This window comes from Prionailurus viverrinus, chromosome X (assembly GCF_022837055.1).
Source record: "Prionailurus viverrinus isolate Anna chromosome X, UM_Priviv_1.0, whole genome shotgun sequence".
Classification (NCBI taxonomy): Eukaryota; Metazoa; Chordata; class Mammalia; order Carnivora; family Felidae; genus Prionailurus; species Prionailurus viverrinus.
Genome location: NC_062579.1, coordinates 35,175,704 through 35,201,550, shown reverse-complemented (window position 1 = coordinate 35,201,550; position 25,847 = coordinate 35,175,704). Strand labels below are relative to the sequence as shown.

Here is a 25,847-nt window from a genome sequence, read left to right as displayed (position 1 = left end):
CCTGCATGGCTCAGAGGCCAGCATTGCTCTGGGAAGAGGTGTCTAAGGAACCACTCCATCCAAAAAGCAGGGCCTCCACTCGGGACAGCCGGTGTCCTTCACAAACTCTCTGTCCAATGGCTCTCTCTTTTTTTTTAATTTTGAGAGAGAGGGAGAGAGCGAGAATGCCGAGCAGGCTCCGCACTGTCAGCACAGAGCCCGATTCAGGGCTGGCACCCACGAACCGCGAGATCCTGACCTGAGTCGAAATCAAGAGTTGGACGCTTAACTGACTGAGCCACCCGGGCGCCCGTCTTTCTTTTCTCTTATCACATCCTGTCCTGTTTGTCTTTTCTTTTTTTTTTTTTTTTTTAATTTTTTTTCAACGTTTATTTTTGGGACAGAGAGAGACAGAGCATGAACGGGGGAGGGGCAGAGAGAGAGGGAGACACAGAATCGTAAACAGGCTCCAGGCTCTGAGCCATCAGCCCAGAGCCCGACGCGGGGCTCGAACTCACGGACCGGGAGATCGTGACCTGGCTGAAGTCGGACGCTTAACCGACTGCGCCACCCAGGCGCCCCCCTGTTTGTCTTTTCTTTCTTGTCGTCTTATAATGGAGGATTCGTTGGCTATTTCTCTTGGATCCTTAACTCTTCTGGAGTCCTTGGATGGACTTAAGACATTTCTTCTTCCCATACTTCAGCTTTTCTCAACATTTTTCCTGTCCCTGCACCCTGGAGCGGTAGGCAAGCACTGCTCCGTGCAGTGGCTGACTGAGACTTTGATTCTCGCGGGTGCACAGCCGGGGGAATGTGGAAGGAGAGAGAGAGAGAGAAGCAGGTGTAGGTACAAAAAAAGCCTTCGGGTCCGTTCTCTGTTTTTTCTTTCTCCTTTTCAAACCCTCTCGTTGCATTTTCTGCACGACATTTGTTTCAGATCCACCTTAAGTTCATTCAAACAACCTCAGATTTGCCAGGAAATGATGGAGGGGACTGAGAGAAGCACTTTTGCCCGAAATGAGCAGACGTTTCGCGAGTTGTTCTGGAGATCGTGTAGCAAATGAGGGTTTGGGACTCTGTGCCCTGTCTCCAGAAAATCACATCTTTGGGTTTATCTGATTTCTTACGAAAGAGGAAACGGTCTGAGCATGAAAATAAGATTTTATTGAATTGTGGCCTGGAGTCACTCATAGCATCACATTGCTTTATTCTGTGCAGAGAGGTGTCTACAGTTTGATTTTTCACAAAATGTTGGCTACTTACCCCTCCTTTTGACATCAGTTTGGTCTGCCTTCGTTATTGAGAGTGTAACATATTTGGCCTTTGGGCTTCTTTTTTTATTTTTTTATTTTTATTTACAAAAATGTTTTTAAGTTTATTCATTTATTTTGAGAGAGAGAGAGAGCGCGCGCAAGCGGGGATGGGGCAGAGAGAGAAGGAAAGAGAATGGACGCAGGGCTCGAACTCACGAACCGTGAGATCATGACCTTCGCCAAAACCCAACAGGTCGGGTGCTTAAGCAACGGAGCTTCTTAAGTTGGGCTTCTTTGGGCTTCTTAAGTTGAAAATGTATGCTTCGCAGTAACTGTTCTGGGTAGTTTGATAGAGTGATGAATACCTTTTTCCATTTTGCGCTTCTCCAAGATTACTGTGGAACCATGATTATTGAAGGAGAGGAAGCTCCAATTGCCTACACGTTGGATGATACCAAACCTGATGGCAACTATGCCGCCATAATGGGGTAAGGCATGCTTATGGTGGTGTGGATGCCATTCGGTGTTGCCAAAATATTCCCAGGCTCTTCATAAATGTGCCCCAAACATTGTGAAATAATTTTTTACCCAATGGCACTATTCTTCAAATCCGGCAGTACAAAAATTCTTAATGCCTTTAGAAAAAAATAATAATGTGTTCCAATGGATAGATATTTAGAAAAGAAGTAGAATACTAAAAATATTTTAAAGTTTGTTGTATCCATTTTCTGCTTCGTATTTAGTGCTGGGGAGTAGCTATATTTTGGTGGCCTATCTTTTATGAAAGCATAATATAAAGATGATGTGGGGCGTTTTACTAAAAGGGCTTCTTGTGGATGCCGTATGGGCATCCATGGTACTTAGGTGGGATGCTGAGATTTTCCAAGTCCTGCCAGAGAGGATCGAAGGCCGGCCCAGCCCTCTGCTTGGCAGGGAAAAGCGGCACAGATTGGGGATGTCTTAGTGGTCAGAACCAGTCCAGATTGGTGACTACCTGAAGCAGCCGAAACTGACATGGGCCCTAAGATATATACAGATTTATTTCCAAGAGAAGCACGAGCGACAACAGGGAAATCAAAGCCAGTTGTTAAGTTGAAGGCGATTATAGAGCTACAAATGGAGGCAGATTTTCCGAGTCTGGGCACTAGGGAGACACCATCGTGGGGACAGAATCAAAGAGCAAGGGCTGGATGAAGTTGAAAAGGCTCCAACCTTAGATGAGCATTTGAGACCCAGGGGCTCATGCTTGCTGGCCATCAGCCACGTGGGGGAGGTGGGTCAATCACAGTCATTATCTTAGGCAGAAATTATGGCCATCATCTGTGTTTAGTCCCTCACATCCCAGAAGCTAGAAGGTGCTTGTCAATGTCAAGGACGCAGCACGTAAATAGTAAAACAATGAACAAGATAAATTAGTATAGAATGTGTTTCTTCTGGTCAACTTTTCGATTGTACTTGAGGCACGTGTGTGGCTGTAGAAATGCGGCCAGGATGAAAGCAGCCATTAATTTCCCCCCTTATTTGTATGTTTTAGATTTATCCTTGCCCACAAAGCCAGGAAACTGGCACGTCTTACCAAAGATGAAAGGTAAGAAAAAAAATCACTCTTCTTTCTTTCTTCCCTCCCCCCTTCCTCCTCCCTCCCTCCTTTCCTTTCTTCTTTCCTTCTTTTCCACCTACTCGCCTGCCTTTCCATTTTACTACACTTGGTAACTTAAAGACCACCTAATAATACGTGTGCCTCCAATGCGACGGGGGCGCTATGTTAAATATGAGGGTCTTTGAGAACCAAGTAGTCACATGATCACTTGGTGAGTTTATTGTACATAAGATACCATGCAAGGAGCTATCTTGAATACAGAAATGGACATAGCCCAGGGGCAGGAAATGTACTTGGGAAGGAGACAACCAGGTAGACTAAATGACTGCATGGCAGGGCAGTCTGCTGTGTCATTGCATGAGTGATGTGTGACAGTTACAGATGAGAGATACAGAGGGACGAGTTTTTCTGGAGGCCGCAGTTTCTTCCAGCGGTTAGTGTTCACCCCCACCAATTATTTGTTCCCACACCACCACTGATGCGGATTTCTCAACTAAGAGCCTCTGAATTGCATTCCTTCCCCGCCTGTTATCACCATCCTCTGGGACTATGGCCACCACTGTGCTTGGCCGGGGGTATGGAGGTCTGATGGGGCCACGCACCTAAAAAAAAAATTGCCACTGGAATATTAAGATCCAAGAAGGTAGGAGGTTTCATCTGGCCCGTTCACTGCTGGATCTCCAGTGCCTGGAACAGTGCCTCCAACAACTCTTTTCCCAGTTTATCTTTTTTTTTTTTTAAACATTTATTTATTTTTGAGACAGAGAGAGACAGAGCATGAACGGGGGAGGGGCAGAGAGAGAGGGAGACACAGAATCGGAAGCAGGCTCCAGGCTCTGAGCCATCAGCCCAGAGCCCGACGCGGGGCTCGAACTCGCGGACCGCGAGATCGTGACCTGAGCTGAAGTCGGACGCTTAACAGACTGAGCCACCCAGGCGCCCCTCCCAGTTTATCTTTTGACCATGTTTATGGTTTATTTGTTTGATGCTATAATAAAATTTTAACTTCCTATGAAGTTCAATTTATCAATGTTTAAAATCATTGCTTCTGAATGGTCTTGTATACATTGAAAAGATTTTTTAAAATTTTTTAATGTTTGCTTTTGAGAGAGATAGAGAGAGAGAGACAGAGCGTGAACGGGGGAGGGGCACAGAGATGGAGACAGAATCCAAAGCAGACTCCTGGCTCTGAGCTGTCAGCACAGAGCCCGACCTGGGGCTTGAACTCCTGAACCGTGAGATCATGACCTGAGCCAAAGTCAGATGCTCAACCAACTGAGCCACCCAGGTGCCCCTAGAAAAAACTTCTTTTAAAAATGTTTATTTATTTTGAGAGAGCGAGCGAGGGCGCCTGGGGGAGGGGCAATGAGAGAATCCGAAGCACGGATTGACAGCGTAAAGCCCGATATGGGGCTCGAACTCACAAACCATGAGATCATGACCAAAATCAAGAGTCAGGCACTTAACCAACTGAGCCACCTAGGTGCCCCAGAAAAGATTTTTCTATTCCAAGATTATCGCAAAAATCGCTCATTTTCCAATTACTTTTTCATTTTCATCTATTATGTTGAAGCTCTTTCGTCCTCCTAAATATATTTTGGTGTAAGAAGTCGCAGGGGACTTGAACTTGGTTTCATTCATGGGTAGCTCTTTGTCCCAGTACCATCTTATTGAATAATCTGTCTTTCTCGTAGGTTGTCATGCTACGTTTGAAAGTCATTGCCTGACTCTAAATCATTTGTAAGATTCCCTTCAGCGTTCTATAAAAATCAGACTTGAAATAACTATAATGTCATTCCTTAACTGACTAATGCTAACTGTTGGCTAATGTCCAATTCCCCCAAGAAACTAAATTTCTTAAGAGCTACCATTTATTGGGGCGCCTGGGTGGCTCAGGTCGGTTAAGCGTCTGACTTTGGCTTTGGTCACGAGCTCACAGTTCGTGAGCTTGAGCCCCATGTCGGGCTCCGTGCTGACAGCTCAGACCTGGAGCCGCCTTCTTTTCTGTGTCTCCCTGCCTCTCTGCCCCTCCCACACACGGGCTGTGTCTCTGTCTCTCTCTCAAAAATAAAATCAACCTTAAGAGCCACCATTTATTGAACACCTGTTATGTCCCAGTTACTGGGCCGGGACCTTTATGTGCTTCACATCGGTGGTCCTCAAACTTGAGAATCGCCTGGAAGGCTTGGGAAAACCCAGCTCTGCCACTGTTGTTTCTGAACCAGCAGGTCTGGGGTGGGGCCTGAGAATTCGCATTTCTAACAAGTTCCCAGGGTGATGCTCCTGCTGATGGTGGTGGTCTGAGGGCCACACGGTTTTACACCAGGAATGGAAACAATCATGCCAGTTTGTTAATAAAACTAAAGCTCAGAGAGTTTAAGGAACCTGCTCAAAATCTCCTAGTATTTAAGTGTTCTGCAGAAGCAGAATGCAAAACTTTTCTGGCTGTTTCCTCTTTCCACTCTGGCCACTTCCTGGTTGGGGGGCGGAGGCTGACAGAAAGGGGGATGCGAGGATCATGTCCAGATCCCTCCAGAATCTTTAGCGCTTAGCAGACTGACCGACTTCAGAGGTACACACTGTTTTCTCCTTTTTTTTTAAATGTTTATTTATTTTTGAGAGAGACAGTGGGGGAGGGCCAGAGAGACAAGGAGACAGAGGATCCAAAGCAGGTTGTACCCTGTCAGCACAGAGCCCGACGCAGGGCTTGAACTCACGAACAGTGAGTTTGTGACCTCAGCTGACATCTGACGCTCAACCGACTGAGCCACCCAGGCGCCCCAGTACACAATGTTTTCTTGAATGAATAAACAAATTGCCGGATGCCCCCTGCAATGCGCAATGCAGGCCACGTATCACTTTGTCTCCCTTAATACTGTTTATGATCTCATAGATTTAAGACATTTGAAATAGATACAAAGTGCCTTGTTGGGGCATCTGGGTGGCTCAGTCAGTTAAAGCGTCCGACTTCGGCTCAGGTCATGATCTCACGGTTCGTGGGTTCAAGCCCCGCATCGGGCTCTGTGCTGACAGTTCGGAGCCTGGAACCTGCTTCGGATTCTGTGTCTCCCTCTCCCTCTGCCCCTCCCCGTTCCCACTCTGTCTCTCTCTCTCTCTCAAAAATAAAATAAACATCAAAAAAAAATTTTTTTTTAAAAGAACAAAGTGCCTTATTTGGAAAAATTAAAATGAAATGATTAGTGGAAGCAACAGCTCACAGGGTCTTTTACTTTCTTTTGTTCTTCGTTTTCACTTTTGTCTTTTTCTCCCCCCCTCCCCCTTCCATAGGATGAAGAAACTCTGTGAGCTTTATGCAAAAGTTCTGGGCTCCCAAGAAGCTTTGCAAGTAAGGCTGTGTTTCATCTCTTTCCTGAGAGAGAGAGAGAAAGAGAGAGAGAGAGAGAGAGAGAGAGAGAGAGAGATCTGGCTGTGTCCTCAAGGGACTACTGGGGAGGGGCTCACGCAAGTAGGGTTCTAGAGCCCGTGTTTTCTCGGAAATCTTCTCGGAAGGTCTGCACGGGGCCGGTCAGCTTCCAAGTTGTCCCAGAGAGGATGGGTCTCGTCTGTGCCCTTGGCGATGCTACACTTGACCCTGAGTTCAGAACTCTTCCTGGCTCTCGATTTTCTTCAAGATAAACCAGCAATAACCCCCCACCGACCCAGGTGGATAAAGGCAGGATGGGGCGGGACAGAGAGGCAGTGTGGTAAGGGCATTTGGTGACAGTCAGAGGACCCAGTGTGCCCATAACCAGTAGCCATAACCACCTCCCTGCTCCGTCTTTAAAGCAATGAATTGATGTTCTTGTTACATTCACCGGACTGCTGGCTCTTTAACGTTCGAACATGGATTAAAATCACCTTTTGAAAGCGATTATTAAATCCAGTTATCCATGAAGCATTTGAAGACAATGGGGACCCAAGTACATGTGAGCAGTTAGAGCGTGAGAAAAATCTAATGAGGGGGCTAAGAATGTTTAACGTGCTAAGCCTCTTAAATCCAAATCTCCCCAATGCACACCGTGACCTAGTTGAGCAGCTACATGGCTTAATCTTATTACTTTCACACTTATCTTGCTCAACTTCACCGTGGCTCGCTTCCTCCTAGTCAGGCTGCTCTGGCTTTTCAGTTTATCACTTTTGTTCATTCTTTTTTTTTTTTTTTTAATGTTTATTTATCCTTGAGAGAGAGAGACAGAGCACAAGCCGGGGGAGGGAGACAGAATCCGAAGCAGGCTTCAGGCTCTAAGCTGTCAGCACAGAGCCCAACGTGGGGCTCGAACTCACGGACCGTGAGATCATGACCTGAGTCAAAATCAAAAGTCAGATGCTTAACTCGCTGGTATGGGGCGCCTGCGTGGCTCAATCGTTTAAGCGTCCGACTTCGGTTCAGGTCATGATCTCACGGTTCGTGAGTTCGGGCCCCGCGTCGGGCTCTGTGCTGACAGCTCAGGGCCTGGAGCCTGCTTCTGATTCTCCCTCCCCTCAGCTCCTCCCCTGCTCACACTCTGTCTCTCTCTCAAAAATAAATAAAGATTAAGAAAAAAATTTTTAACTCACTGAACCACCTGGGCGCCCCTCTTGAACAGCATTTTAATTAATTTTTTTTTTTTTTTTTAATTTACATCCAAATTAGTTAACATATAGTGCAACAATGATTTCAGGAGTAGATTTCTTAGTGTCCCTTACCCATTTAGCCCATCCCCCTCCCACCACCCCTCCAGTAACCCTCTGTCTGTTCTCCATATTTATGAGTCTCTTATGCTTTGTCCCCCTCCCTGTTTTTATATTATTTTTATTTCCCTTCCCTTATGTTCATCTGTTTTGTCTTTTAAAGTCCTCATATGAGTGAAGTCATGTGATTTTTGTCTTTCTCTGACTAATTTCACTCAGCATAATACCCTCCAGTTCCATCCACGTAGTTGCAAATGGCAAGATTTCATTCTTTTTCATTGCCGAGTAATACTCCATTGTATATTTATACCACATCTTCTTTATCCATTCATCCATCGATGGACATTTGGGCTCTTTCCACACTTTGGCTATTGTCGACAGCGCTGTTATAAACATTAGGGTGCATGTGTCCCTTTGAAACAGCACACCTGTATCCCTTGGATAAATGCCTAGTAGTGCAATTGCTGGGTCACAGGGCAGTTCTATTTTTAATTTTTTAAGGAACCTCCATACTGTTTTCCAGAGTGGCTGCACCAGCTTACATTCCCATCTTGAACAGCATTTTTAAACAGAAGACACCAGTCATGGGGTGCCTGGGTGGCTCAGTCAGTTAAGCATCTGACTCGATTTTGGCTCAGGTCATGATCTCACACTTTCGTGGGTTTGAGTTCTACATCGGGCTCTGCGTTGACAGTGCGGAGCCTGCTTGGAATTTTCTCTCTTTCTCCCTCTCTCTCTCTGTCTCCTCCTCTCTCTGCCTGTCTACCGCACTCACACCTGCTCTCTCTCTCTCTCTAAAAGAAAAATAGGGGCACCTGGGTGGCTCAGTTGGTTAAGCCTCCGACTTCAGCTTAGGTCATGATCTCACGGTTCGTGAGTTTGAGCCCCACGTCGGGCTCTGTGCTGACAGCTCAGAGCCTGGAACCTGCTTCGGATTCTCTGTCTCCCTCTCTCTCTGCCCCTCCTCCTCTCGCGCTGTCTCTCTCTATCAAAAATGCATATTTAAAAAAAGTAAAAATAAAAAAATATATACACAAATACATACATAAAACAAAACAAAATAAAAGGTAAGACCAATTTAAAAATGGAACAAGACAATTGCAGTTGACGAACGGTTCCTGACACATGCATCCACCAAGTGAGAGAATTTTTCTCGGGTCAGAATTTCTTCAGAGTTTATTAGCAAGGGCACTTAGCTTCCCGAAGACATGTCTCTAACGATATCGGGCTAAGAAGGCTCTATTTCAGATAGATATTGGTTCTTCAGTAGGAAGCCTACCAGGCTGTGTTTGATTTATTCCAGCCTAGCTGGCTTCCTCTGGGTGTCTTCTAAGCTTTTGTCCTTCCGTCTTGCAGCCCGTGCACTACGAAGAGAAGAACTGGTGCGAGGAGCAATACTCCGGGGGCTGTTACACCACCTACTTCCCCCCTGGGATCATGACTCAATATGGAAGGTAGAGCAAAAGCACGCTAAGCTGTCACTGAAATTCCGTGAGTCTGAATCCAGACTCTAAATGGGTTCCGATGGCTTTTCTCCCCCCTTTTTTTTCTTTTTTGGTAAATTCTTACAAAAGACAAGAAGGAGCAAGAAATCCCCAGTTTCCTTTGCATCTTGTGAATCTCGTGAGTGAAGTCATTCTAATTCTCCATCATGCTGGTGCCTTGCCCTCTGAGTCCCTCTGAAGGAGCAGGCCCAATCAATGTAACCAACGAAGGTTGCCACATAAGAACAGGAATTCAGATGGTCAGAGGGCTCACTTGTATTGTCAGAAGAATTATCTTTATACTGAGTTTAGAGCTCAGTAAGATCTCCTTAAGTGGAACCGGAGACCTGCCCGCATGGGTACAGCATTAATAAAAGCAATCCTCAAGTCAGAATTGCTTCGAAGTTTATCATCAAGGACGGCGACCTGCCCAAAGACATATCTCTGGAAACGTCAGGATAATGAGGCTCCATTTCAGACATATATTGGTTCTTCAATACGAATTCTAGACTGGGAGTGTGGGGACTTGGGTACAGTCCTGATTCTCCCAGTAACCAACTTTGTCATCTTGGACAGGTCGCTTCTCTGCGCCTCGCTTTCCTTAGCAGGTATACGAGAAAGCACAAAATGGCGTACGAGGGATGAGAATCCGTATGTCAATGACAACCCGAGGGTTTTTTAAAAAACATCTTTACTGAGATATGATTCACACACCACATACAGTTCACTCAAAGTGCACAATTCAACGGCTTTTATCATTGACGTGTTGTGCGTCCAAGTAGGACCCATTGGTGTTTAGATCACTGTGTTTTATGACAGCAACAAGGTATGAATTAATGATCTAGCAGTTGCTTATGACCATTATAGGATACCAAAGCAAACAATAATTTAATGCCAAGAGCTCAATCTAAACAAAATAGGGAATGTAGGGTAGTGAGGGAAAGCCTGTTGGGAGTATGCAATAAAAAGAAGGTATGAGGTAGGGTGCCTGGGTGGCTCAGTCAGTTAAGCGTCCGACTTTGGCTCAGGTCATAATCTCTCAGTTCATGAGTTTGAGCCCCGTGTCGGGCTCTGTGCTGACAGTTCAGAGCCTGGAGCCTGCTTCGGATTCTGTGTCTCCCTCTCTCTCTGCCCCTCTCCTGCTCACACTCCCTCTCTCTTTCTCTCAAAAATAAATAAAAACATTAAGAAAAATTGTTAATAAAAAAGAAAGTATGAGGAAATATAAATGGATTATCAGTCTGTCCATAAAAATCAAAGGATTAAAACCTACTTGTAAGAAGATACACAATGACTTTGGTGAACACTTTCCTTATCTTCCTGAAGATGGCAAAATACCATGTATGAGAACATTCTGGGGCCAACGAGCACCACCTGATTAGCTACCGGATCATTAAGTTATTAAGTTCATTTTTGGATATGCTAAGTATAGAATACGTCCATAGTAATCGCTTCATTCGGGATTTATTGGCTAAGTGCCAACCATTTGCCAAACACTGTGCTAGAAACTTCGATACTGAGAAAATTCCTCCCTGCCGTGAAGGAGCTGACAGTGTTGGGGGCTGTGGTGGGGATTGAGAGAAGAGAGGACAGCAGACATTGTGGTAGGTCCTCTAACAGATGGGCTTACAGATACCATGGGGGACCCAGGGAGGGATCGGCTTGCCTGACCGAGAGCAATCTAAGAAGGCTTCATAATACACATACCACCTGAGGAGTATAGAAGGCGGGGAAAGATATTGGAGAACGCATCCTGGGCAGATGGACCATTATGAGCAAACACTTGGAGTCCTTCAAGTTTATGGGTTGTCTGGGGAGAGTTCTGCATGACTGGGCTCTGGGTGACATTGGAAAGGGAATAGAGAATCAGAAAAGCAAATAGGATCCTTTGCCTCATAGAACACATTCAAGAATACAAAACTTCCCCTTTCAACAAAGAACGGCCGATCAGAGCATCACTTTTGGTTTTGGTTTCGTGATTCGATGAGATCTCTGACCACGGACTGGCAAGTTTTATGCTCAATCCCATCAGGTGTTACAAGAAAATGTCTCTCTGGCATTGGGATGGTGGGGAGTGAAAAGGAGATTCACCCACACTGGCGTGACCCTGGCCACGTGACAGAAGCAATGTAGACCCCATCGTGTCGGGCATTGGTGGTGACATGATAATGCCCTTTTTTCATCTTTCTTTCTTCCCAAGGACGTGTGTCAGCCTTCATATCACTAGCTGCATTTCGTAAGGTAGAAACTAAGGCTCAGTATGTCTTCCTTTGACCCTTCAGGCTTATGACATTGGAGATACTGCAGAGAGGGTTATCTTCATGACTCTGAAAGTACACGGAAAAGATCCTGCTTCCAGATGAAGACAGGGGGCAGTATTGACAGTGCTTTAGTAAAGAACACATGTTTTACTTATGTATTTTTTAACAAATATTTTCATTAAATATTTTTTAATGTTTATTCACTTTTTGAGAGACAGAGTGTGAGCAGGGCAAGAGCAGAGAGAGAGGGAGGCACGGAATCCGAAGCAGGCTCCAGGCTCTGAGCCGTCAGCACAGAGCCCGACGTGGGGCTCGAACTCACGAGCCGTGAGATCGTGACCTGAGCCGAAGTCGGACGCATAACCGACTGAGCCACCCAGGCGCCCCAAGAACACGTAGTTCTTAAGGAGTTTTACTTCCGGGTAGACAGAAAAACTAATGGTAGTGATGAAGCAGTGAAACACATAAAAAAATATTTTACTCCAGCAAGCCATGAGGAATATACATGGAAATATCCTTTTTTGTGAATAGATACCATCTGCTCACTCACCTGTGGTAAAAAAGGCAGGGACGTTTCTTCTCCAGCTGTTGGACTTTCCCACCCCCCCTCCAAGAGAAGATTTGCACATGGCAAGTAGAGGAAAACTATCTCTCTGTTTGACATTAATTCTTGGTTTTTACATTTTTACGTGGCAACGTATTAGCCTGACTAGTTCTCTAAGCCTTTCTTCTCTCCTCTAATATTTCACTCTAAGATTTGGCCAGGCCTTCCATCCTGGGGTTTCCAATTTGGGGGTTAGTTCCCTCAAGCTGAAAAAAGCCAACATGTGGTGAAAGCAACATTGTTTAGTGAACTTGGAGAAAGCAAATTTACCTTCTCTGGCAGGGAGCCCTTCCTGAATACCCTTAGGCTCTCCAGACCATGCTGGCTATGGATAATTCCAGATTATTCCATGCACTATAGTCAGTATTTAATATTCTACAATATGTTGTCTTCTACTTCCTACTTGGCAACAGTAAGGGCCAATGAAAGAAAACCCCACTAATTGAAGCATGCCCATTTTTTTGCTGATAAAAGTCTTGGTGGTATACAGGGTTGACCAAGATAAGAGTTTGGTTGTTCGCTCTGGACATCCACATCCTTTACTTGATATAATGGAAACCTGATGGGGAGCCTGGGTGACTCAGTTGGTTAAGCATCCGACTCTTGGTTTTGGCTCAGGTCGTGATCTCACGGTTCGTGGGTTTGAGCCCCATGTCCGGCCCTGGGCTGACAGCTCAGAGCCTGGAACCTGCTTCGAATTTTGTGTCTGCCTCTCTCTTTGCCCCTCCCCCACTTGGGCTCACTCTCTCTCTCTCTCTCTCAAAAATAAATAAACATTAAAAAATTGTAAAAAAAAAAAAAAAAGAAGAAGAAACCTAACATAGGATGAATAATGACATCATAGCAGTGCTCCCCTTATGGTGTTTTTGTCAGGGTAGCAATAAACCATCCCTCTTAGAAGCCAAGTTCTAACGCAATTTTGTCCCGTTGTATAGCGTATGGGCACTCCTTCCTAACTAGTGACGATGATACACGAGACAAAGCATAGAGGATAAAAAACAGACCTGGACCTCTGGGAGACCTAGTTCAAATCCTGGCTCTGCTATTTTCTAGCAGTGTGGCTCTTGGCACATTTCTTCAAGCCTGTTTCTTCATGTGAAAAAGGGGAGAATGATAACAGTAGCTATGCCGCGGAGTTCTTGAAAAGGATCAAGTAATTCAGTAGAGGGAAGAAGTATAACCAGGTGGCTAAGACTGTGGGTGCTGGAGTCAAATGGCCTGGACTTTGTGGCTGGTTAGACTCCCCCGGAAGCAGACTCTGAAGCACAGGTAGCACATAAGCTATGTATTAGAGAGAGCCCTTGGTGTCGATGCTTGTGGAAGTGAGAGGAAAGAACCAAGAGTAGGAAGAGGGAGAAGTTGGACCGTGATGTAGTCTCGTGAAGGCCCCAGCTGATCCCCTAGGGAGCTCTGGAGGTAGGATGGCCCGTGAGAGTTGTTCCAAGTTGGAGCAAGGGGGTTAGGTCTTTACCACCCCATGATGATTGATCATTGAGTGCTTCTGCTTCTGGGAGAAGGCATGACCTTGAGATGAGACAGTTTTCTTCAGCAGTCTCCAAAGAGGATTGACATCAGAAGGCATATTCTGGAAGCACCACCCCCCCGCCCCCCAGCCAGTAGCTGGGAATAAATCCTTCATTCTTGCCAGGGGAGGCGGGGGGTCTTGACAGTGTTTCCCAATGACACACATGTGTCTCTGTACCTCCATAGTCTCATCCGCAAAATGGGGATGATAACAGCACCGACCTCATAGGGCTGTGGTGAGGATTGATGCAATTAAGAAATTGCATCACCCAAGAAATGGCACCCAAGAAATGTTAACTGTTACTGAATGCAGTAAAACTCTTAACATTGGTAGAGGGAGGCGCTCAGTGAGTGGTAGTCTTGTAGCCGTCGTCAGACCCACAGATTTGTTACCGGTCACCAGTAGAAAACTTCTTAGAACTCATTGGACCGTGCTCACTAAGAGACGGGGAATCCAAGAGCTCGGCGAGAGGAAGTGATTTGCCAAGTTCATTGCTGGAATCGCCAGGTAGGGAACCGGGACATGTATCACCTTGCTTACAGCTGGTGAGCCATAAACGGAGCTATACTTGACTTGGCTCAAATAGTCCCAAGTTCCACGTAGGTGAAGTAAATACATACTCCCCTGATGTCAGTCCCTTTACCTGTAAGCTCTTGGTGCAGGAGGGGACTTCAGCTTGCATTCCTTGTCTGTAACAAGGACCATGCAATAGCTCGAGGAAGCTGTGAACCTTATTCCAGAATTGCCAGTGTGCTCCTGATGTTTAGTATCGGAGGAAACCGACCACACTCGGTCTTTGCGGGCAGGCTGTTCTCTGACTCTCTGAGACTGACCACTTTTACCTCTTTGCTTTTGTTTCAAGGGTTCTACGACAGCCCGTGGGCAGGATTTATTTTGCAGGCACCGAGACGGCCACCCACTGGAGTGGCTACATGGAGGGGGCTGTGGAGGCCGGGGAGAGAGCAGCCAGAGAGGTAAGGCCTCGGGGTCACGGGCTGTGGGGAAGGAGGCAATGCAGGAGTCTGACAAACAGGTCGAAGATGTCTGAGATCCTGGAGGCCAACTCCCCAGTAACCTCCACCTGAAGATCCATGAAACACCATTTTTAAAATTTTTTTTAATGTTTATTTACTTTTGAGAGACAGAGCGACAGAGGGCGAGTGGGGGAGGGGCAGACAGAGAGGGAGACACCGAAACTGAAGCAGGCTCCAGGCTCTCAGCTGCCAGCACAGAGCCCGACGCGGGGCTCGAACCCACGAACTGTGAGATCATGACCTGAGGGGAAGTCCGGCACTTAACCGACTGAGCCACCCAGGCACCCCATGAAACACCATTTTAACAGTATTCTCAGGAACAATGAACATCTGAATCCGGAAGCAATAATGAAAATATCTGTCATGGAACCCAAAGTAAAAAGACCCTATGGGGCAAAAGATCACTATGGATATACTTAAAAGATAACCTAGGTCTAATATAAAACCAAACACATTTTTATTATGACTCAGAATTCGTTTATATATTTCCTGACAACCCCTATGATCTCATGTTCAAAACTACTAAAATTTCTGGTGAGCCTAACAGTTGGAGCCTCTTATGTTCTAGATGAAAGACCTTTTAGAGCCTTTTAAAGGTTGAATGGACCACATTGGCTTTTACCCTGGTGTTTTGATGGATATCCCAAGAGACGTTCAGTTACTCCTTTACTTTTTATTTAAAAAATTTTTTTCTGTTTATTTATTTTTGAGAGAGAGAGAGAGAGAGAGACAGAGACAGAGCACGAGTGGGAGGAGGGGTAGAGAGAGAGGGAGACACAGAATCTGAAGTAGGCGCCACACTATCAACACAGAGCCAGACATGGGCGCTTGAACTCACAAACCGTAGAATCATGACCTGAGCCAAAGTTGGACGATTAGCCGACTGAGCCACCCAGGCGCCCCCAGTTAGTCCTTCAAAGAGCAGATTCGCAGGAAGATGGTGTCACTTTTACTATTCGCGAAAATAACTCTTTCTTTTCAGATCCTGCATGCCATGGGGAAGATCCCAGAGGATGAAATCTGGCAGGCAGAACCAGAGTCAGTGGTAGGTTGCATTTTATTTCATGAATTTAAATCTCCTTTCTCTAAAAACAATTATTTGCAGAAAGAACCACTTGTATATAGTCCCACGCCTTTCCCTAAGCGATTCAACCCATGCATGCTTAAAAAGATAACCATGATGGAGACCAATTGGACAATAAATTTCATATTAAAAAAATTTTTTAAATTAAAAAAAATCAAAATAAAATAAAATCACTGTTTTTTCAGAAAAAAAAGGAAACCAATTTGACAATGAATTTCATATTTAAAAAATACATAAATAGGGGCGCCTGGGTGGCTCAGTCGGTTAAGCGTCCGACTTCGGCCCCGGGTCACAATCTCGCGGTCCGTGAGTTCGAGCCCCGCGTCAGGCTCTGTGCTGACTGCTCAGAGCCTGGAGCCTGTTTCCGAATCTGTGTCTCCCTCTCTCTCTGCCCCTCCCCCATTCATGCTCTGTCTCTCTCTGTCTCAAAAATAAATAAACGTTAAAAAAAAATTTTTTTTTAAAAATACATAAATAATAAAAAAAAAATAAATACAAATAAATAGGTAAATAAAATAAAATCACTGTTTTTCAGGAAAAATAAATAAATAGATAGATAGATAACCATGTTTGAGGGCAGAGGTGAGAGAGATGTAAAAGAAATCGATAAATTTGTAGCTGCCACATCCATTGCAGATTATCAGGGGGAAAAAAAACACGATTTTTTTTTTTTTTTTTTTTTTTTTTTGGCCAGAGAGTTCTAGGACATACTAAGAACTCAATGATTGCCTGCTGAATATATCTCTAACCTGGTGATTCCCAACAAGGGGTAGGAAACGAAAGGAAGATCCCCTTCCCCTGTCTACGGTCCAAGGGATGCAGCGGAATGAAACAGAGCAGATTTAGATTAAAAACAGCATTTGCAGTATAAGCCCTATTACTTTTCTAATAAAACCTCAGGAACTTTTCCTATAGAGCAAAATGCATTGCAGAGGACAAGGGTCAAAAGGGTCAGAGTTACTCCTTGATCAAGGTGAAAAGTAAAGCTCTGCCAGTGCCCGTCACTGTCTTAGTGCCTCTGTCAGAGATGGGACTGGGGGCTGAATGGACCGCGGATTCATTCCCCTCAACAAATAGTGACTTTGTAGCTACTCTGCCGCGGCCACCATGTTAAGGGCCTACCACTGCTTCCACGGGGCGACAACATGTGGGGAGAACAGGTGATAACCAGAAGGCACAAGGCTCATGAACCAGACACGCCAGGAGTGTGAAAAGAAGGGGCCATCTTGGCCTGGGGACACAGGAAAGGCTCCCCCAGGAGCCTGTGAACTAAGACTGGAAGCATGAGTCCGCATTAGCCAAGTAAAGGGCTAGCGGAGAATGGGGGATGCGTGTCATGAGCAGCAGGCACTTTATATTTAACGGCCCAGCGGTTGGCAAGAGTGGGTCATGTTCAGAGAGCTGGAGGAAATATTTCTGGAGCAAAGCGCGTAAGCCCCGTACTGACAGCGTATGTTCTCCGAATCCAGGATGTCCCCGCGCAGCCCACTACCGCGACCTTCTTGGAGAGACATTTGCCCTCTGTGCCAGGCCTGCTGAGGCTGCTTGGATTGACCACCATCCTTTCGGCAACCGCTCTCGGCTTCCTGGCCCACAAGAGGGGTCTACTTGTGCGGTTCTAAGGAGGGGGCGTCTGTAACTACACCTTCCCTTACTCCGCCGGGTGTGTGGGTTTGGGGAAGGGGTTGCAATAAAGTTCCAAGAAGACGTGTAGACTGTAGAATGAGATGGGGAGCATGAAGACAAGTCAGACTTCCGACCGCAACACACACAGTATGTCTTCTTCCGTTTGGCCCCTACATGTGGTCCCCCGTACCTGGCTTCGCGCTCTGTCTTGCCCATGTCCCACTTTACCACCCCCAGAATCTTTACAGTAGTTAAACAGGCTCTTTGAGGTCCTCCCTGTCCCACAATGCACCTTGCCCATGCACAAGAAAGCTAGTTTTTTCCCCACCTCTGTGGCTTTGTGCTCATCTCTTCTCTTACTTATAACGTCCTCTTTGTCCAAGCTCTCTGCCTTTGTCCTTAGAATCCCATAATGTTATCGCTGGGCCTTAGAGACCACCCAGGCTTCACCTTCTGTTATAGTGGTGATCAAACCAAGGCCAGGAGGAGCAGAGCTGAATGAATTGCCCCAGGTCTATAATAAGCCACTGATACCTGGGGGGCTAGAACACAGGTCCGTTGCCTTTCCCACCCCTCAGTATGTGTGCCCCGATCACCCTCTTCCACTCTCTGCCATGGTCACTGATGGCGTTCCTTTGTGTGGGTTTGCTCTGTACTGAGTTGTTACGTGCTACGCAGTGCTACTCGTCATGTATCCTTAAGTCTTACTGTCTCGTGCAATGCGTCTTCGGCTGACGTTAATTTCTTGGAGGGTAGGAATCTTGCCTTTTCTTCCCTTTGTACCCTCCATTGTGTCTGAATACAGAGGTCAGCACACATTTAGGCAATCTAAAATAAAGTTGATTGACCAGATGTCTGTTGTCTTCTTTTGGGGTTTGGTGACTTTCGAAGTTTTGACCGATCAAATCAAGACCCAGTATTAGGCACATAACTGTGGGTTTAATGTATTTGGTCAAAATTTCCTTGAGGCCTAGATGATGCATGCATTTTGATTGCATGACCCATCATGGGCGATGTGTAGGTGAGCGCTTGGTAAATGATCCATAATGATATGATAAGGATGCTAAGAGAACTCTTTCCTTTCATAACCCCCCCCCCAAAAACCTGTCAAAGTAATTGGCATATTAATAAGATGCTTTAACTATTAAGATAATTATAATATTTCAGTTGACTGTTTCATATTCCTTATCAGTGCAAAGCTTTTTACTAGGCACACTCACTAATTTAAAAGTACAGTTTCAGAGTCCATTAAATCCTATTCAAACTACTTTTTGAATAGGATATCATCATTTCAAAATATTCATGCGTCTCAACTCCCGAGGTCAGTTCTTGTCACAGTTTATTTTAAATCCATACATGACCATTGTCATTCCCTTCTTTAGAAAATGGTATCTATATGAGATGATGATGTCAGTGAACCTTATTGTAGTAATCATTTCACAGTATATATGTCACATCATTGTGATGTGCATTTTAAACTTACACTGTGCTGCATATCAGTTAGATCTCAATGGAACCGGGGCACAAAGGTTTACCGAATTTTTAAAAAAGAAGAACCAGGGGCGTCTGGGTGGCTCAGCTGATTGAGCATCCGACTCTTTTTTTTTTTTTTTTTTTTTTTTAATTTTTTTTTTTCAATGTTTATTTATTTTTGGGACAGAGAGAGACAGAGCATGAACGGGGGAGGGGCAGAGAGAGAGGGAGACACAGAATTGGAAACAGGCTCCAGGCTCTGAGCCATCAGCCCAGAGCCTGACGCGGGGCTCGAACTCACGGACCGCGAGATCGTGACCTGGCTGAAGTCGGACGCTTAACCGACTGCGCCACCCAGGCGCCCCGAGCATCCGACTCTTGATTTGGGTTCAGTTCATGATCCCAGAGTCATGAGATCAAGCCCCGAGTTCTGCTCTGTGCTGACAGCGCGAAGCCTGCTTGGGACTCTCTCCCCCACCTCTGCCCCTCTCCCACTCGTGCACGTGCACTCTCTTTTTCTGAAATAAATCAATTTTTAAAAATAAATGGTTAAAAAAAAAAAAGGAACGGGTGCCTGGGTAGCTCGGTCAGTTAAACGTCTGACTTCAGCTCAGGTCACGATCTCACGGTTTGTGAGTTCGAGCCCCGCATCGGGCTCCTTGCTGTCAACGCAGAGCCCACTTGGGATCCTCTCTCTCCCTCTCTCTGCCCCTCCCCCCACTCATGCACGCTCTCAATAAATAAATAAACAAATAAACAAATGGTAAAAAATTAAAATAAAAAAAAACACAGGAAGAATCACATCAGGAGTTACCTTTTCCAGGAATCTTTTGGACCATCGATCCTCCATTTGGGCCAGATAGTCCTTTTCTTTGTTCTCCCAATGCCACATGCATAGACCTTGTGTCCTACACTTACCACACGATATTGCAATTGCCCAGTCATGTCAATTATCAGTTACCGAGGTAAATCCTGAGATCGACAAAAATGGGAAATGTGAAAGCCGTAAAAAACAGTTTCTTCTCCGTTAAAACTCCGGAGGTATAAAAAGAGTGGGGAGGCCTTTTGTGAATGGGGTAGATTAATGAAGAGATCTCTCCAGAGAGCTGCCATGCTCTGAGTCCAATGCACCCCAAGGAGGAAGGAGAGGGATGCTACTTTCTCATCCCAAGCCTAGTGAGAGGGGTTTGTTTCCTCTGAGAGATTGACACACCCCTGAGGAATCTAAAGCCCTGGGCTCTGCTCAAGGTGCTTCTGACCAGAGAGCAAGGGACTCTCACAGAGACTGCCAAAAAATGAGAAGCTGAATAGGTATCAAAATTGGCCATCCGCAGGGGCACCTGGGTGGCTCATTTGGCTAAGCGTCCAACTTCGGCTCAGGTCGTGATCTCGCAGTTGATGAGTTTGAGCCCTGCATCGGGCTCTCTGCTGTCAGCGGAAGCCCACTTCAGATTCTCTCTCTGTCCCTCACCCCCTCTCAAAAATAAGTAGATCGTTTTTAAAAAATTGAGCATCCACAAGGAAGGCACTGCCTGTGTTGGGGTAGTCAACGTCAGAAAGGGCCAGTATGAAAGTCTCTGAATAAAACCCCACAAGTGTCCCCATAAGAGTCAGTCTTCATGACATTCATGTCCAGAGAATATAAAACCATCGTCCAAGAGGACCACTCAAGTAGGAATGTTCACTGAGCCTCCTTCCCTCGTCCCTTTCCACGCACAGCCCTGAAGTCACTTGGCCTACTGAGGCATCTCAACAGCAGTGACCAATGTCATTGGATGTGACATCATGCGATGTCCTAAGATGTCAGGGACGTCATGAGACTTCACTGAACTACAGTGGGCTGATGTCCCCTACTTCACTTCTAGTTTTTCTATGGAAACCGAGTATACCTCTGCCCACATTCCTCCCTCCCATCTGCTTTCTTTCAAACTTCAATTCTGCTTGTCCCCAATTACCTAGTCCTCTGTCACTACACACCCTTTAGGATTTTGTCTCCTGGACAATCTGTCAGGATCACTTTACTCCCATCTTAGCCCTGGCTCCAAACTAAGAAGGACATGTTCTCATTTCAACAATCGATTAAACCTTGTGATCCAACGAAAATTGTCTAGAATGTTCTGGAATCTAAGGAACTGTGTACACAACCAGGTGCAATGTGGTGCTGGGTTTGTGGTTGTTTGTTTCCTGTTAGTTTGTTTTTTAAGTGCTGAGCAAGATTCATCAGGAAATTCTCCTGGAGAGGGAATCTTAATGACATTTCAGTCTGTAGACACTAGAAGCCAAGCTCCTGCATTGGCAACAACTGGCCTAATCAGACCCTGGGCTGCTACTTTCTGATGTGATTGCTCTTGTCATTTCTGCTGAGACCATGCAATGAGTCACTGACATATCATATACCACTCCAGCAGAATGACATTTCAGCCTCTGGCCCCCATCCGTGATCCCTTTTGACCTCTTCTTTCACCTTTCCTTACTTCACTAATCCTCAACCATTTCTTCCTTAAGCATTCTGGTTCAGTTTATTCTTCTGCTTCAAGGCAAAATGCTGAGTGGCACTGAGCTTTTGCACTTGAGTCTGACATACCGAACTGTCTTACCTCTAGGGCCATTTCATTGTATTGTATTTTCTTTTCCCTAACCTGCTGTTGTCATAGACTCTTAAGTCTGAAGTTCTCTTTTGGCCAGCAAAAGGGCGGACGCAGGATTGAAAGCGAGAGATGGCTAATGTCCGCGAAAAGGCAAGAGCCCCGAATAAGGGGCCTTGCCCCATTTTTATTAGGATCAGAAGGCTTACAAACATAACGATCGACATGCACATAAGGACAGTGAATCTGCGAACATTAGCTTGTGGACGTGAGGGAGAGGGGGTCTCGAGGATACTTGGGGTTAGGGGTTTGGGTTAATACAAAAGAAAATCCAGGCGCTGGGCAGTTGGGAGGAAGGTTGTTTACAGCGGACATGAGGCAGCATCTCTGTTTATCTTTGCCAGCCTTGGGGATGAGACAGATAGGGGGAAATAACCTCAGGGGTGACAAGGCACCTTTTCTTTTGTTAACCATCTCCACTCCAGGCTGCTTTGTTTGCAGCACAGCAGTCCATAGTCCAATTCACCAATTTACCTAACCTGCCCTTATCCTCCTGTGAAAGCAGCTTTCTGCTATAGTACTAAATTGGGGGTGCTTTCACCCTGAATATCTAATCTTGTAATTCCTATGTATTGGGCACCTTTGTGCCGTTTCTATTTCAGGCCTTTGCCTCTCTCTATTTTGAGGGGCTCTGCACCCCTCCCTATTTTGGGGTGCCTTTGCACCCCCTATTCCTGACACCTTTGTGCCTCCCTATTCTCAGGGTGTCTTTGCACCCCCCTGTTCTTGGGTGACAGTCTGATTTACCCAGACTTGGGGGTGAGCATTTCATGACTTTGTATTTCTTTATGACTTGTCAACCCGTTGGTGTGAGCCCGGGGCGGGGGGCGGGGAGGTTCCTAAGCTTATCCTCCACATGCTGTCAAGAGCTTTTCAATCCCAGAATCTTCCCTGTGTTATAGAAAATCAGGAGGAAAGTCCTGAGTTATGGCAGAGGGTGCGGGTGGGGCAGTGGGAAGAAGACCAGAGAGCTGGCTTGGGCTGTGAGCCCCTCATCCCCATTACCCATTCCTCTTCTCTGGCCTCCTGCTGCCCTTTGTCCGCTCTTCTCCTCTTCTGCTGCTTGTCCTCCAGTGCAGCCAGGTGCTTGGGCCCCAGTCCACCGGTCAACACTGGGTTTGGGTAAATATAACCCCTTCTGGAGTCCAAGGCTCACTGGCGATATTGGCCCTTTGGATTATGCATCTGTATGTTTTAGGAGCACCCCAAGGACAAGACGGTCTTCAAAGTAATGTTTTTCTAAAAGCTGCTTGGAGTGTCAAAATCAGGAAATAAATTGTGTCCTTAAGTAGTGTAAGAGCCTCCCTGCCAACTCCCTGCCTCCTTGAGCCCCTTTATTCTAGGTGCCCAATGCCAAAAGCACCACTTAAGCAAAGGACAATGTAGGTGATGAAACCTGCCGTAGAAAAGAGCAGTATAAGAACGGGGCTCACAGAGGGGGGCTCTAGATGCTACAGGCCACTCCCATCGGCAATGGCCATTTCTTTTTGAGCCACAAGTTAGGGCAAAATGTTGGGTATTAGACTTAATAATCAATCCTTCCAACTTCTTCCTAATAGAATCTTGCTTTGGTTCAGCTATTCGCCCACTGTTCTGCTGCAGGATAGCTAGGCTGGCCACGTCCTCAGCCCCAAGTTGTGGGTACTGGTCAGTCTAAGCGAATCGTGGTGGGCCTGTTTCCTTTGTCAATGATTGACTTAAGCCTAACTATGTGATGCAATTCTGCCTAATGGAACAAAAGAAGTCTTCTTGGGAGGTAGGCTAGAGCTTCTGGGAAAGTGAGGGAAAGGGTTCCTCACTCTTTTTTTTTTTTTTTTTTTTTAAGATTTGATTTTTAAGTAATCTCTACACCCAGTGTCGGGCTCGACCTTACAACCTCAAGATCAAGAGTCACATGCTCTACTGACTGAGCCAGCCAGGCACTCCAGGGACCTTCATTCTTAAAAACAGACACATGAAATAAAAAGTCCCCTCCCATACTTCCTATGGACAAGTGTCTGGATGAGATATTCGTAATCGCTACAACCATCTAACTTTCAAGCCAATGACAAGTCCCACACGCAGAACAGCTCAGGGCTTAAAAGTCACAGAGAGGGGTGCCTGGGTGGCTCAGGTGTTTAAGCGTCTGACTCTTGACTTTGGCTCAGGTCATGACCTGACGGTTGTGGGACCGAGCCCCGCGTCGGGCTCTGGGCTGATAGTGCGAAACCTGGCTTGGGGGTTTTTTCTCTCTCTCTCTCTGTCTCTGCCCCCCCCCCCACTTTGCACATGTGCGTTCTCTCTCTCTCAAACTAAATAAATAAACATTTTTTTAAAAGTCACACAGAAACTGAGTTGCATTCCTGATGCACCCTGCTTACAGCCTACCCTGACTCAGGATGGCTGACCATATGAGAAATAAGTTCAACAGTTTTAAATACGTGTTTTCTGGTATTTAGAGTCCAAAGCATCCTACAAGATGCACCTAACTCGACATAACTTAAGACCTTCTTTCAAGACCGTCTTTGGATAATAATCATGCTTATTATTAATTGTGATAACAGCTACCCTTCATTACACATGTATTATTTACAAGACACTGTATATCATCTCTTTCAATCCTGAGATCACCCCCATCATCTCCATTATACAGATGAGGAGTCTGAGTCTCAGAGATGCTATAAGACAAAGGTCTCATAATCAGGAAGAGGTGGACATGAGCTTCAACCCCCCACCCCCACCCCAGGAGTTGTTTTGAACCTCTAGGTGTTCTCTTCACTTCCTGAGCCAGGCTTATAAGAAGTTATCCAGATGTCCATCGATGGATGAATGGATAAGGAAGATGTGGTATATACACACAATGGAATATTACTCGACAATCAAAAAGAATGAAATCTTGCCATTTGCAACTACGTGGAGGGAACTGGAGGGTATTATGCTGAGCGAAATTAGAGAAAGACAAATATCATATGACTTCACTGATACGAGGACTTTCAGAGACAAAACAGATGAACATAAGGGAAGGGAAGCAAAAAGAATATAAAAACAGGGAGGAGGAACAAACCATAAGAGACTCAAATATGGGGAACAAATATGGGGGTTACGGGAGGGGTTGTGGGAGGGGGGATGGGCTAGAAGGGTAAGGGCCACTAAGGAATCTACTCCTGAAATCATTGTTGCACTGTATGCTAACTAACTTGGATGGAAATTTACAAATAAATAAATTAGTAATAAAAGAAAAAAAGAAGTTATCCAGAACACCAAGGACCTGACCTCTCTGAGTTGCTAGTATTTCCAAAGCCTAGATATTTTCCTTTGCAAAACAGCTTTTTTCTTGCTCTCTTAGCACTCTGTTGAACCCCAACATCTTCTTGAGATATATATATATATATATATATATATATTTTTTTTTTTTTTTTTTTTTTTTTTTTGCCTACTGCACTATATGGATCATAGGATCATGCCCATTCAACCATAACTCAGCAAGTATATATTGAATACTGTCTCTTCCGGGTCTTCTAGGTGCTGGGAATATAGTTGTGAACAAAACTGAGGAAGCCCCTCCCTCATGGAGCTTAAATGCTAACAGGTAGACAATCAGTACTGTGATGCACCATCAGTGGAGAGAAGTGTCATCAAGCAAATGCAAGCAAGGTAGGGGACAAGTTGTGGTGTGGGCAGAGGGTGGCTATATGCTCTTTGGGGGAAGAGCCTTCCAGGCAGGCGAAACAGCAGGTGCAAAGCCCAAAGGTGAGAGTGTGATTGGAACATCAAAGAAATAGCAAAGGAGCCCGCGAGACAGGAGCAAGAGTCACAGAAAACTAGCGGTAGAGGAAATAAGGTTGAGAGTTTGACGGGAGCCAGGTCATGTTTTAGGCCATAGTGAGGCTCTGGCTTTTTAGTCTGAGGGTGAAGACAATCTACTAGAGAGTTTCTAGCAGGCGAGGAGGTTTGGCAAATGCTGGGCCACCTGGGTGGCTCAGTCCATTAAGCGTCTGAGTCTCGGTTTCAGTTCAGGTCACGATCTCAGGGTTCGTGAGTTCAAGCCCCATGTCTGCCTCTGCGCTGCTTGGGATTCTCTCTCTCCCTTTCTCTCTCTCTCTGCCCCTCTCCTGCTCATACAGTCTCTGTCTCTCTCAAAATAAAAACACTTAAAAAATGTTTTTTTCCAGGGGCACCTGTGTGACTCAGTCGGTTAAGCATCCGACTTCGGCTCAGGTCGTGAACTCGCGGTTTGTGAGTTCGAGCCCCGCGTTGCGCTCTGTGCTGACAGCTCGGAGCCTGGAGCCTGCTTCAGATTCTGTGTCTCCCTCTCTTTGCCCCTCCCCTGTTCACGCTCTGTCTCTCCCTGTCTCAAAAATAAATAAAACGTTAAAAAAAATTTTTTTTTAATTTTTAAAAAACTTAAATTTTTTTTCCAAAAAATTTGTTTGTAAGAATTACTTTGTAGAGGATACTATGGTCTGCCACCCAGATCCCTCTGCTGGGGACTAATGGTTCTCCTTCTCCCTGGAAGTTAGGAAGCTGATAGCTCATGGCTGTATCCCTTTCTGTAAGCTGATGAAATCCCCTGGCCCAAAGATCTGCCCCTCCCTAGGGGTAGTCCACATCCAATGACTGGGCTCAGCT

The 25,847-nt window shown here is 45.7% G+C and overlaps 1 protein-coding gene across 1 annotated transcript in view; it reads left to right on the top strand.

Moving 5' to 3' along the window:
- The window catches only part of MAOB (monoamine oxidase B), a 113,929-nt gene extending 95,956 nt beyond the window's left edge, over positions 1 to 17,973 (top strand). The window contains exons 9-15 of the mRNA XM_047844860.1: positions 1,624 to 1,720; positions 2,767 to 2,820; positions 6,121 to 6,178; positions 8,860 to 8,957; positions 14,240 to 14,351; positions 15,394 to 15,456; positions 16,965 to 17,973. Of these exons, the coding sequence (XP_047700816.1) occupies positions 1,624 to 1,720; positions 2,767 to 2,820; positions 6,121 to 6,178; positions 8,860 to 8,957; positions 14,240 to 14,351; positions 15,394 to 15,456; positions 16,965 to 17,117 (635 nt within the window). The 3' untranslated portion in view covers positions 17,118 to 17,973. The remainder of the gene's footprint in view (positions 1 to 1,623; positions 1,721 to 2,766; positions 2,821 to 6,120; positions 6,179 to 8,859; positions 8,958 to 14,239; positions 14,352 to 15,393; positions 15,457 to 16,964) is intronic.
- Positions 17,974 to 25,847: the final 7,874 nt, after the last annotated feature.